At 48.9% G+C, this 13,923-nt stretch overlaps 1 protein-coding gene across 1 annotated transcript; it reads right to left on the reverse strand.

The window, feature by feature from the left end:
- Positions 1 to 398: 398 nt before the first annotated feature.
- On the reverse strand, positions 399 to 6,473 carry LOC307108080 (aldo-keto reductase family 1 member B15-like; the record flags this gene model as incomplete). The annotated part of the gene is made up of 8 exons (XM_079785800.1): positions 399 to 441; positions 1,677 to 1,759; positions 2,350 to 2,433; positions 2,972 to 3,066; positions 3,473 to 3,565; positions 3,879 to 4,105; positions 5,030 to 5,178; positions 6,408 to 6,473. The coding sequence occupies 8 exons, from the start codon at positions 6,471 to 6,473 to the stop codon at positions 399 to 401; spliced, it is 840 nt and encodes a 279-aa protein (XP_079641926.1).
- Between the last annotated feature and the right edge of the window lie 7,450 nt (positions 6,474 to 13,923).

Below are 13,923 nucleotides of genomic sequence, written 5' to 3' on the forward strand. Positions count from 1 at the left end.
CACCTCTTTATCCCACTCTCCCAAGCCTCCTCCCCTCTGGCAACCACCACTCCTCTCTCTGTGTCTATGTAAACTCTCAGTACTTGTTGGTTATTATTATTATCCTTTATATTTTTAATCTTCATATCCTCAGTGTAAACAGAATTGTCCCATGATTAGATCAAATAAGTGGGGGGAAAAATCCTGTAGTGTGCTTGCTGGGGTCATATCTCCTGGTGGTAACCTGCTCCTGGTTGAATGTGTAGCTCTACATACAAGGCTGCCTGGATTCTGGTCTATAGGAGGGCCAGGCTCGGTGTGATTTCAGACAAGCTTGGCTAAAATAGGACTCTGGCCAAGAGAGTTCAGTAAAGTGAAGCGAGAGACTCTGTGGGGTCATCTCATCAAGAGATTCAGCTTCAATATTCTGCATTGAAGGGAAAGTCCTCCAAATGAGAGAACCTGTGGAGAGAGCAAGCATAAAGAAAAGTATGTCAATAATAAACTCTGGTTCAAAAGGCATTGTTCTCTGGTGTATCTTATGGTCTTTGTGCTCTCTGTCTCCCCCACAAAATTCTGTAAGAACACAAAGGAGACACAACCTTGATCTTCCATCAAATTGATCTGGTGGGTGTGCTAGGAACCAGGGCACAGAATAAACTCATAAAGATAGCTAATAATAAGCCTCTCCTCACTCATCCTGCTCCAGCCCCAGTGGCCTCCTTACTCAGCTCTAAACACAGTTCCACCTCAGGGCCTTTACACTTGCTGTTCTCACTGCCTACTCTGCTATTCCCCCAGACATCCACATGGCTCATCCCTCACCTCCTCCAGGTTTCTGTTCAACTGGCACCTTATCAGCAAAGTTTCCCCTGATCCATCCTATTCAAAGTATCAATCCCAGCCTGACCAGTGTTGCTCAGTGGTTGAGCATTGACCTATGAACCAGGAGGTCACGATTTGATTCCTGGTCAGGGCACATGCCTGGGTTACAGGCTCGACCACCAGTGGGGTTGTGCAGGAGGCAGCCAATCAATGATTCTCTTTCTTCATTAATGTTTCTCTCTTTCTCCCTCTGGCTGTCATAACACTGTTGTCTGTGTCTATATGTTATATATCTGTATGTACACACACACACACACATACACACACACATACATATAACGTTGCTCAATTCCTTCATCTACTTTGATCCAGTCCCCCAAGCCCTCTCCCCTCTGACACCTGTCAGTCTGTTCCCGTGTCCATGCCTCTGTTTCTAGTTGTAGGATTCAGTCCTAATTGCATGTTTATTTTGAGTTTATTTCTGTAGTCCCTGTAGTCCCTCACCAGGATGCAAGCCTGTGAAGGCAAGAACTTTGACCAGTTCTATCTCAAGCACCTAGAAAGTGCTTGGCACATAGTAGATGCTCAATAAATATTTATTGAGTGAATGAAATGAATGCTTCTGCCTTCTCCCTAGTTACATGTCCTTTCTTAAAGTTATAGCTCGACATCTAGAAGTTCAAACAATATGCAGCTGTTAGGGATGCGTCTTTTCCAGGTACTCCAATTTTAATTGACAAACTACCAGAAAATAGTATGTAAAGATAAAAGTAGTCCCAGATGCCTAGCAATCCTTCCAGCTGACCCTCTATCCATTTAGAAAAACTCCTGATGATCCCTCCTCCTCCTTCACTTAACGCAGCGCCACTTACGAGACCCCGTCCAAGACCCTCCAGTTTCTATTTAAGCTAAGAATGGTCCTCATCTCCTCATCATTCAATTTAAAGTCAAAGACTTGGAAAAGAGAGAATTCCAAAACATAAATGCCAAGCCCATTCCTGGTATGCTTTGAGATCTCCGCCATTCTCACCAGAAGCAAACTCACATTCGAAGCACTACCTGGCCACAGCATTGCTCCCATTATGTCCACTGGGTATGAATTTGGCTCTAAACTAGATCCTACAGAAAGACTGCAGTATTGACAGGGTTTAGTGTTCCCAAGGGGACAGTGACCAGACTTGCCAGCACTAAGCCATGTCTGCGCTCCTGATGGACAGTTCTTCAAGTGTGGTCCATGCCTGCCTACTGCTGTGTGTGGCCCCAGAACCTAACTGCTCAGGGGCAACCGCAGGTCTTCTCAGTGGTGAGAGGCACAGCTATGCTCAGACCTAACAGGACTTGCCGCTGCTCCCCCAGCACATCCTGGGCCCACAGATCATTCTCTCAGCTCCACTGAGGACTGCTCCCTGGCCTGAGATGGCAGGGTGGTGGGAAGGGGGTGAGGCCCACAGACAATGCAGGGATGGGATGAGAAGCTCAGCGGCAGGGTCTCTCCCGTCCCCTCCTCCACTGAGGAAAACCACGGCCACCCAGTCAGAATCTGACCTGAAAGTTCTCAACGATGTGTGCCGGTGTCGTGGACTGGGGGATCACGACCACATTCATCTGGACCTGGAACCGGATCAGAACCTGTGCAGAAAGGGACATCGTGTTCCCACTTATCTACAGGGACCCCTCCTCTACGAAAAGGAAAAATAAAATACCTGCCGCTCACTGTGCCTCTGGTTACAGTGGCTATATTGACTAGCACTTCGTGACAATCAGACGCTTGCCAGTCCTCTGCTCGATTATCTCCCCTAATCCTCACAACAACCCTATGCTTCCCTTTAACAAAAAAATAAGAAGAAGAAAGAAAGAGGTTTGGGACAGCGCTCGGGGCCATAAAACTGGTAAGTGGTGGAACTGGGATTTGAACCAGCTCCTGACACTCAGCTCGAGGGCCTCACTGCAGCTGTGAGGGACGCTGTCCTCACTCCATTGATGACCATGGTGTTTCCTGAGGTGCAGACACTTCCAAGGAAAGGCCTAGAGGGCTCTCTCCTGTTTACTTCTCTTTCAAGGAGTTAAATGAAGGCAACATAAGGAAGAAAAAACAAAACTGGTTTACTGGGCAAGCACACACACACACACACACACACACACACACACACACACACACACACTGCACCCGGGCGGTGGTTTTGTGTGTGTGTGTTGCAGCAATCTCCTTAATCTTGGGATCTTCCAGTGGGGAAGGGTCCTCCAGCTTGGCCGTAGAGGCAGAAGGAAGGTAGAATGATCCCCATTTTATCACATGCAGATGACTATTACTACAATGAGGGTCCCAGAGCTGCTCATCAGTCTTCTCCACATGGGAGATGAGGCGGGGGGATCTGAAAGTGTGGTGTCTCGCCCATGAGCTGGCTCCAAGGGCTCTGAGCCTCAGCATTTTGCAGGGGCAGGCCCAGCGCTGGGTGGCTGAACTGGAGCATTCCTCCAGGGGCAGGCACGTTGCTGTTTTTTGAAAGTCTCCATTTCCCCCCACTGCTTGGCTGTGCCGGGCACATCGCCTTCGACACGTTTTTCTTTCTGAGGTCTTGTAGTCTAAGACCAACATGAGCCAAATATGAAATAAATTTTTAGGGTATCAAGAGAAAAATACTCAGGTGCCATCCCAAGGTCTATCTACTCAGAGAGCCCAGAGGGCTGTAAGCCGTGACAGGGATGCCCTTGGAGTAGCAATACTGGATCAGTTTCTCCTGCGTGAGGCATGGGTGACAATCTGCAAAAGCAAGCAATCCCTGTCACTCGGCAGCTGGCCCCTGCTTTTTGAGCTGTTCACAGGGATTCTATACACACACACACACACACACACACACACACACGCACGCACGCACACACACAGACTGCCAGACAAAGACCAGACACTGCCCCCTGCTGGACCGGCTAACCCAGACCCCCAGAGCTAACCCAGACCCCCAGAGCTGTCTCCTACCTCCCCAAAGTGTCTGATCACTGAGCCCTGAGATAAGACTCAGGTACATAACACAGAACTTGGCCCCAAAAGTTTAAGAAGTAATGGGCAGGATCATTACATCTTACTGAGCAGTTTCCCTGGTTAGTCACTGGTCTGTGTTTCAGCCCAGGTTTGTTCAAGAGCCTTTCGATCTGGAAGTGGTTGAAGTTGGAGATGCCATTGGCTCTCACCAGGCCCTCATCCACCAGCCCTTCCGTGGCCGTCACAGAGAGGAACAGCTCTGCGCGGTCCTGGAGGGACTCCGGGGACCTTGGCTTGGCTTCGTCCTCTCTGGGACGGGGGAAGCTGATGCAATGTCCACCATCACAGGGTTAGCTGAGGCTTTAAAGGGAGATTTCTGTCTAACCTGTGGGTGCTCACCAAGGGTCGAGTCCAGTCCTCCTGCCCTTCCTCAGACCCGATGAAACCCTAGGAGTAAAAGATGAGGGTTTTATATGCTTGCCATTCTCCTCTCCCCCAAACCTGGTGGCTCCGGTTCGCCCTGGACGAGGAGAAGCATCACTTGTCTGGGTTCTGGGCCAACCTCTTGCATACCCGCCGTGGCTTGGTTTTCCACATCAAGCCAATTGGGGGAGGTCATGCAGCCTGGGCCCTGGCAGGGGCACCCAGGCAAGAAGCTGAGCAGGGCCACAATCTGGCCGCCATTCATTTAGCCAGCCATGTCCCCGGTGCCTGGACCTCAAGGAAAGATATCTTTTTTTTATAATATTTAATCTACAAGGGGCGCTTTTCTGAACTTGCCCAAAGATACCGTATGTGTTAACAGCAGCCCCAAATCCAACAGGTACTTATTGTTCACTTATTCCAAGTCCAGATCCGGCCCAGGAGTTGTCAGGACATAGAAATATACCATGTGCTTCCTTCTTCCAAGAATCTCACAGTCCAGTGAAAGAGCTCAGGTTCCCTTCTGGGGAGCAATGAGCCACAGCACTGAGGCTGCCAGAGAGCACGAGCCAGAGGCATAGCACTGAGAATCAGGGCGTCAGAAAAGAAGACTTTCTGGGTGGAGGTTAAACTGGGACTCAAAAAATAACCGTGAGGAAAGAGAGAAAACAAGAGCAGGCGGGAGGAAAGTAGGCTTCGAGGTGGGACAGGGGGGAGGTGCTCAGGGGACACCATCCGATGGTCTTCAAACCTGGCTGGAATTTGGAGTCACCTGACAGCTTTCAGATATCCTGAGGCCCAGGTCCCACCCCCAGAGTCCCTTACCAAATTGGTCTGGCACGCAGCTCAGGCATGGAGATGTCTAAAACCCCCCAGCTCATTTCAATGCGCAGCCTATGCCGGGACCACGAGGGTAAGTGGTGCAGGTCTTCAAACCAGCAAAAGAGGTTCGAAGTCCTGAGCCCACAGGGGCCCTGAAACACCAGAGTTGAGGGATGACACCATATAAAGGTTTCTGCGCCATAGATCAGATATATTGGTGTTATGCTACAGCTTGACTTCTTTCCCCCTTTCCCCTCCCATCTGCTCGGGGCAGCCAAGGAGATGTCCACTGGCCTGGATGTATGTACATCCACATAACCACCTATGGCTCACACATACATAAAATGGACCTAATTGGAAACCTGTGTGGGAACTTCCCCTGCTCTGGCCAGTTTGCTCGATGGTTAGAATGTTGGCCGGCAGATTGAAGGGTCACGGGTTCGACTCCCAGTCAAGGGCCTGTGCCCTGGTTGTGGGTTCCCCAGTCTCGGTGGGGGCACGTTCAGGAGGCAACCAATCGCTATCACGTTGATGTCTCTCTCTCTCTCTCTCTCTCTCTCTCTCTCTCTCCCTTCCTCCCTCCCTCCTTTCCTCCCTCCCACTCTCTCTAGAAATCATTGGAAAAAATATCCTCCAGTGAGGATTTAAAAAAGAGTATCCTCCCCTTTGTCTCAGTGGAACACAATTTCGGTTGCTACCTGAATCTTATCCTGGGCTGCAGCTCCTTTCTACCCAAACAAATGGCTCTTATTCTTGATTACAGTCTAACATGAAGTTGGCTTTACAGTGGAAATGAGGGAGTGGTGGGGAGGCATTTAAAACTTGGCCTAGGAGAGGCTCCAGAATCTGCCTCGCTGAACTCTGCTCAGGGCCTTTCTGGGTTTTGCTGGCTGAGGTGAGCACCTCCGCCCACGGGACATCCTCCCTGTGGTCACAGTACCTCTAACCTGCAGATTCCACCTCAGTAGCCCGAGGTGCGGCCTGAGCTTCCTTCCACATTTCTAGCAGGCCCCAGAGCAGAGGGACGCGGTGCACAGCAAGGAGCCGGGGCCTTCTGCACCCTGACATCCCCCTCCCAACCCACACCCTTTCAGTGACCTAGAGCCAGGGAGCGTTCAGAGGGAAGGGCTGCTGAGAGAGAAACTGCCCTGGAAAACCACCGGGGTTTTGTAAAGCCCAACAATGGCTTGAAACTGGGTACTTGCTCGTGAACTCTCACTGTCACCGGAAAAAGCCAGGCTTGCAGTTCTGCAGCTCGAATCATCCCGGAGAAAGGAAAGTCACCTCGGCCTGGCTCCAGGGCCGAACTCGCATCTCCCCAGATCCCTGACTCGCAGGAGAAAACGCCCAAAGCCCCTCCAGGGAATCGTGTGTTATTTACCTGCCAGGTGCCCAAGCCCACGGTGGGCACCTTGGCTGTGGTGCTGAGCCTCACAAAGGTGGCCATGGTCGAGCTGTCGTTCTGCGTGCTCAGGTGGGTGGCCGTGCCCAGGTGAGGCCTGGCAGCGGGGAGGAGCCGGAGGCTGGTGGCTGGTGTCCATTGCCTGCCCTGAACAGAAAGTCTGTCCAGCCCTTTGCAAGATTAAACAATATTCATGAACCAGCAGCACCGCAACTTGGGGCACAGTTTCCCCAGTGACAAAACGCATATATTATTTATGAGAGTGATGCTTAAGGGGTTTCATCAATTTTCTTGTTACCTTTGCTAGTTTAATAAATGGAAAATAAAAGTACTTATTCTTATCTGATTGCTCTACAGTTGTGTCTTTTTTCCCTCCAGAGCATAGAAATTATCCATGAACTACATGGACAAGATCTTTATATGTTAATATTCTTCATATATTTACTTAGGTCTTGGGGCTTGGAACAGTTGTAGTTATAATAAACTTTTAACATTTTTGAGAGTTCCTTAAAAAATAAACTGTGATAATAAAATGCCACATATTTATTATAGAAAAATTAGAAGATGTAAATGATTATAAATAAGGAAATATACGTTACCTACATTCTCACCACTCAAGAGTCGTCCCATGCACCAAAAGGTTGCCAGTTTGATCCCCCTTCAAGGCATGTGCAGGAGGCAACTGATCAATGTCTCTCTCTGTGTCTCCTCCACCTTCCCCCCCCCCTCTAAAATCAATAAAAAGAACATATTTAAATCCATCAATGAATTCCCACTACCCTTTCAGTGAAATACAGCCTGTGGATCGAGCCTTCAAGGCCTCTGGACTCTGTCCCTTTACTGCCACTCAACCTTTGTTCATACTGTGTCGCACTTGCAGGCCTCCTTGCCGTTTCTCTAAGACTCCAAGTACTTTCGTGCCCCAGGACATTTGCACTTGCTTTTCCAAGTGCCTGAAGTAAGAATACTTGCTCTTAGCAGGGCTGACTTCTCTCTGCCTGTCTTGGCTCAAATGTCTCCTCTGCACTGAGGCCGCCTTTCCTGACCTGTTTGTGGTAAAGTGGCATGCCTACCCACTTCCCCTACTCGGCTCACTATCCAGGTTATTTCTCATATCAGCTTGTTGCGATCTGAATTAATGTGCTTGCTTATTGATCTCTCTCATCACTCCATGAGGGAAAATGTTGTCTGTCTTGTGCACCACCATCACCCCACTGCCTGGGAGAGTCCCTAGTGCATAGATGTCCAATCCATCCTTCAGAAATGACTGAATGACTGTGGTTGGTGAAAGTCTCGGTCTTATAATGCTTCAACATTTGAGTCAGTACAATTTTTAAAAAATAGCCAACAGGCTGTCCTCTTGCTGCTTACTCTAGATCTACTCTTTTCATCATATCCTCGACCATAGGAAACTTGACCTCTCCTGTCTTCCCCGTGTGCAGCTGCTGCCACTCAGGGTGGCTGACCGTGGAAAGTTCCAGAGAAGCGATGTAGGCTAAAAGGCGAAGGAAGGAGTATCTAAGCAAAAGTCACAACATCTCACTCAACCATATTGTTTGGCAAATTTTCCATTCAAACCAGGACTGTTCGGCCAAACAGCTACACAAACAAGCAAATCTCGGTTAAATTAGAAAAGGCAGGTGGAGATGCCCCCCAAGTGTGCTGTTTTGAGGCAACCAATCAATGTTTTTATCTCATCTCTCTCTCTCTCTCTCTCCCTGTTCCCCTCTCTTCCTTCCCCCTCCCTCCCATCCAATCTCTCTAAAAATCAATTAAAAAATATCCTCGGGTGAAGATTAGAAAAAAATTATACTTTTTTTTTTGTCAGATCAGCAAAAAATATCTTTGTTGGTGTGCTACTAGTAATTACTTTATATGTGCCATGAGATGGAAAAGGTTGAAAATCGCTGCTTTAGACTATTCCTGCTCCTTCATCCTTTATAAAGTCCTGGATGGGGCCATGGTCGTGTCTCCTTTTGTAACAGGAGGGAGCTTCCCGTGGGCACAGAACAGCAGAGGCAGGAGGTGGTGGCCTGGACATGGGCAGGTGAGGTGGGAAGAGTGTTGTCAATTTCAGGAGGAGAGAGAGGTTAATAGTTTCGAAGAAGGGCAGGCAGTAAAAGACAGAGAGCAGAATTTGCATCTTGGATTTCCCCCACCAATCATATTCTCTCTCTCTCTCTCTCTCTCTCTCTCTCTCTCTCTCTCTCTCTCTCTCTCTCTCTCTCCTCTTCCCTTAGGCTGCCAGTAGCTACAAGGTCTTGTGCTCTTCCTTCTGACCCTTTACCCCGCAACCAGCCAGTGCTCCCCCTGTGGCCTGCTGGCGAATCTCTCTACTACCTGGGTTGCATAGAAACCTTGAGACCGCGGCTGAATTTGCCGGTAAACATAGAAACTGGGAGAATATTGCGTTTGTTTATTTGCGAGAAGAAGGGGTCCCCATGATCCCTAGCATCTCCGTGTTCCATAGGAATCCTTAAATTCCCATTTCTAGGGTGTCTGGGTGGCCGTGACAAGCACTGTCCTTGACCAAGGAAGCCTAGAAACAGCCACGGTTGGGATTTTCCCAGAGAAACGTGTATTAAAAACAATTAGCGGAGGTTTCTCTCTCCACTCCTTCGGACCAGAACAGCTTAGGATGCCTTTACGGCACACATATCCTTTCCGGTCTCTTGTGGGAAATAAAACTGCAGCGTCATCCTGACACACCCAGCACCAATATTAAATGAGCATCAGTGCCCCGCACAGCTGGGGCACGTAATCAGAAGCACCCGCTGTGCAGGGGTGACCCGTGCTAAAGCGCGGGGAATGCGGACACCTGAGGTTGGTGACGGAAAGAACCCAGAGGCTGAGGAGGGAAGCGAATGCCTTTCCTGGCCTGCAACGGCCCCTGCACTTTCAGGTGTGACATCCAGCGCCTGGCCAGGGCCGGGCGGGCTGTGCATTTCAGACGACGGCCGGCAGAGAGCAGCACCCACCTGTGCTCATAGCTTCCCCTATCAACGTAAGGCAAAGCCGGCCTTCTGGCAGGGTCTCCTGGGGAAAGACTACGAGCTTTGGCAAAGCCCAGCTGGGCACATGCAATGAAAAGCCGCTGGAGCATAATCTGGAACTCAAGCGCCGGTGCAGCTCCAGACCCAGGCGATGTTCAGAAGGGGGACATTTTTGTCTTTGATTCCTCACCACTTCCTGGTGTTCTCTAAGGGTGGTTGGGGGAGCGGAAACATCTGCCTGAACCAGAAGTATGTCAGAAATGCAGAATTTCACGCCCCGCCTCAGACCCACTGAGCCAGAACCTGCATTTTCACAAGCTTCCCGGGTGATTCCTGTTCACATTGAAGTCTGAAAAAAACACTAAACTACCTCTTAACTCTATACACGTGCCACCCAGAAACTACCCTGTTGCATGTGCCCAACCTCGCTCTCCCTCTGGCTCCCCACCACCACCCCCTGCAACTGGCAGAAGTTTACTGCTGGCTTCAGGCTTAATGAAATAGCCAGAAGTGAGCAGCTCTGAGATCTCCTCTTCCCGTCACTCAGGGGACCCCCAACCATCCAGCTCTATTTGTTTGGGGTAACTGCCGACCAAGAACGGAACGTTGGGACTGGGTGCCCCCCAAAGATTGAAAAACCTACTAGCATCCACCGAGCACCGTCCAGGGTTGGTTTGCATACATGTGGAAATATATGGCTTTTGAGTACAAAACAATTGCTTTACTCATTTGCACTTGGTAGTTAGTTCCTTGTAACAATGAAAAGAAACAAGCCAACACCTTCTTCTCTTACGTTGCACTTGGTCAGCTCAGGGTGAGTGTTTCACACCTCACGCTTCTCCCAGGACGCTCACACCTCTCTGAGGGGGGCCGTTGTCTATAGTGATCCCTCTCCTTGTCCAAATCCTGCATTCTGGAAGGGAAGCTGTTCTGAGCCGACTGTGGAGGAGAAAGCAAACAATAAGCACATTTCTCTCGGGGAGTAAGTGCTTGGTAGAAGCTTCCTCCAAAGATATTTGTCTTCCTACAGATTAAGGGCTCTTGAGAAGTGGCCTCAGAGTTATTTTGGCAGGAAAAGGCTTCCCCGGGGCCCTCAGATGGATCCTCGGAGATGGGTGCCTGGCCCCAGGGCTGTGTGAGAGGCCCTTTGGGAAGCGGGGCGTATGAAGCATGGCACCAACCTGGGAAACCGGTCTTTCTGAAGGCGCCATGGATGGAAGAGGCACCCACAGGAGCCCGACACTCTGCTCTGATACAGATAAGGGAGGCGAATGCCTGCTGGGTGGGTTCCCCCCTCATTCCTCTCTGCCCTGCCTTTATTCTTTCGCTCACCTCCCCACCTGTTTTACAGGTGACAAGAAGCAGAGTGCTAGACACTGTGCGAAAGCCCCAACTCCTTTCCTTAAGGAAGTACATGCAGGAAGAGAAGAGGAGGAACTATGGATAGGACAAGGGTCTCATGGTCTGGGCCTTCTTATCAAATGCTATTCTTGCTAAATGTAACAGTGTTTTTGCAGATGCAGCAGTAAACAGGATGAGCGGACAGGAACCCAACCTGAGAACTGTAGCCAACTGGAAAGAAGAAATCAACACGTAATTGACCAAATAGTGTATATAAGCAATGGCTTCCTTTCTTTCCTCTCTCTCCCTCCCTCCCCCCTCTCCCTCCCTTCATGCTCACACTGGGCCCTTTCTTGTTTCCTCTGTGTTAAGAAGCAATTATAATATCAACTCATTTTACCAAAAGGGCTGCTTGAATCTGTACTTTCCCCCCATCCCTTCTCTATGACTCACCTCAGTGTTTCCCGTCTCCCGAGCCCAGACCCAGTCCCCAGGCGTGTTCTGCTCCTTTCTTTGTAAGCAAACCCATTGGAAGCGGATTCCCATTGAGCCATAGTGACTTATGGAGCCAGGATCTACTGTTTTCAGGCAATTTGCATTTAAAAGACCTATATATGAATGGAATATTACTCGGCCATAAAAAAAAGAATGAAATTATACCATTTGCACAACATGAATGGACCTAGAGGGTATTATACTAAGTGAAATAAGTCAGAGAAAGAAATACAATATGATTTCACTTACATGTCAAACCTAAAGAGCAAAATAAATGAACAAACAGAATAGAAACAGACTCACAGATACAGGGAACAGACTGATGGTTGCCAGATGGGAGGGAGGTTAGAGGGTTGGATGAAAAAAAGGTGGAGGGATTAAGAAGTACAAATTGCTAATTACAAAAAAGTCACAGGGATGTAAAGTACAGCCTAAGGTACATGATCAATAATATAATACCTGTTATGGTGTCAAGTAGGTACTAGATTTATCAGGGGGATCACTTTGTAAATTACATAGATGTCTAACCACTATGTATACAACTGAAACTAATATAAAATAATATTGAATGTCAACTGTACTTGGAAAATAAAAATAAAAAGAAAGAAAAGCCTGTGGCTGAGCTGAAATCTTGAGGGTAAATTGGTCTGACAGAGAAGGTCTGAGAGGTGAGGCAGTTTTATTATTTCATCCACAGAGAAGGTAGGATTCAAGGTCGAGTAAAGGGAGAGAGGGTGCTAAGTACGTCCCTCATCTCAAGGGTATTTGCCTCTTCCTACGCGCTCTACTTTTGAATTTCCCCACCTAGGGAAGTGCTGGGCCCAGGGTAGACAATCAATAATTGAAGTGAAAGGTAAGAATGTGCGAACCTACAGTCGTGGTGGTGAGGGTGGGTTCTTGGGGAGATGTCCACAGAAAATGACCGAAGCCGTGGACACTGAATCATGGATAGGACGTCAGAGATGGCGGGTGACTCGACACTGGCGTGTACTGCCACCCACAAGGCAACTCTGGCCACTGAATTTCTGAATCGAAGACTTCTCTCCGTGTGAGCACATTTCTCCTAAAACAGGTTAAGCTTAATTTCCTAAAGAAAATTGGAGAACAGTTTAGAAAAATTGTCTTTAATGTTTGTGACATTCAGTATTTTATTCCAGAACACAGGGAAGGTCCCCCACATTGCAGGGAACCCATGACCTTTGCTTTGGTGACTCACACTTGCAACTTTGTATTGTTCCTGAATAACCCCCAGCAAGGCTGCAAGCTCTTCTTGCACAGCCCAGGTCCCTGCGTTTGGCCCCGGGGCCGGGCAGTGCCCTGCAGATAGTAGGTGCAGGCTACACTCCAGACCCGCCCCTGTGAAGCCCTTCTCCACCCCTCCAGGCAGAACGCAGGAGGCCAGCACTAACTGCTTGGGCTTTCTTCCTATTTTGCTCAGACCACCTGCGCCACAGTCACCTAAGCTTCTCTTCTCTGCCCCTCCTCTGAAGCTTCCCGAGAGCAGGAACCAGCACAGTTCATTCTCCCAGCACAGCTGTCACAATGAAGATAGTCAATGTTATCCGATGAGTGAATGAATGAATGAGTGAATGAGTGAATGAATGCATGAATGAGTGAATATAGTTTCCATGATGGCACAGGTGGGAATGAGACCACAGACACTTTTCCAGACCATGTTTACAGGCTGCAGAGAAGGAAACTGGGAAGATGCTGGCGAGGCGTGTAAAGGATCCTTCTTCAGCAGCAGAAGTACTTGAGGTAGAGGCAACCTGTGCTTTTTAATAACATCTGTGCTTCCCTATGGACACGGGCTGTGTCTGAGTTTCAGTTCTGCGTCGCCATGGCTCTGTCTCAGTCACGAACTTAGAGAGAAGCAGTACCTCATGGTCAAAGCCATGTCCATGGACACGCACCGCGCGTTGTGCGTGGGAGCTGCTTCACTGCCCTCCAGTGCCTGCCTCCGAGGGGATGCGCCCGGTGCCGTGATCCGCTCAGGGGAGAGCGTGATAGTGTGTGTGGCTTGGAGCCAGACCTTTCCTCGATGGCTCCAGGACTTGCCCCAGTAATACCTCATTGCTGGGGTTGTTGGTGTTCTCGCTGTTTGCTGGGGACCTCCGGCTCCAGGCCCAGGCTCTGCTGAAACACCCCTCACAGAGGGTGAAAGCAGGTCGGGCCTAAGAAAATCTGCAGAGCCTGGGCCTGAAGCCGGAGGTACCCAGCAACACGGGAGAACACCGAGAATCCTAGAGATGTTGGGGCACAAGCCAAGTTGCTTGTCAAAGATGGAATCTGAATTTGAGGACATTTTTACTTTATCTTAAAAGACAAGTTGTCCCCAGTGAGCAGGTGGACTAGAAGACATAGAATTACTAGTCAGTATTATTATAGGTACTGTTATTGCAAGGCATAACCCCTTCTGGGTTTAAGATGTATAAATTTAGCTGGTTACTTCTCCCCAAGCTTCAATTTGATCATCTATAGCTCAATGAGTTTGACTATATAATATCTAAGTTTTCTTCCAATTATAATGAATTATCATGCTTAGAATTTGGAAAGGAAAGGGGGAAATTATGGAGAAACCAGTAAGATTGAGGCAGGATAGTAAGAAGCTAGGAAAATTACTGGGCAAGTGGAACGGGGAAACTGAGACAAGATAATGAAACAAG

This window comes from Cnephaeus nilssonii (assembly GCF_951640355.1).
Source record: "Cnephaeus nilssonii genome assembly, chromosome: 12".
Classification (NCBI taxonomy): Eukaryota; Metazoa; Chordata; class Mammalia; order Chiroptera; family Vespertilionidae; genus Cnephaeus; species Cnephaeus nilssonii.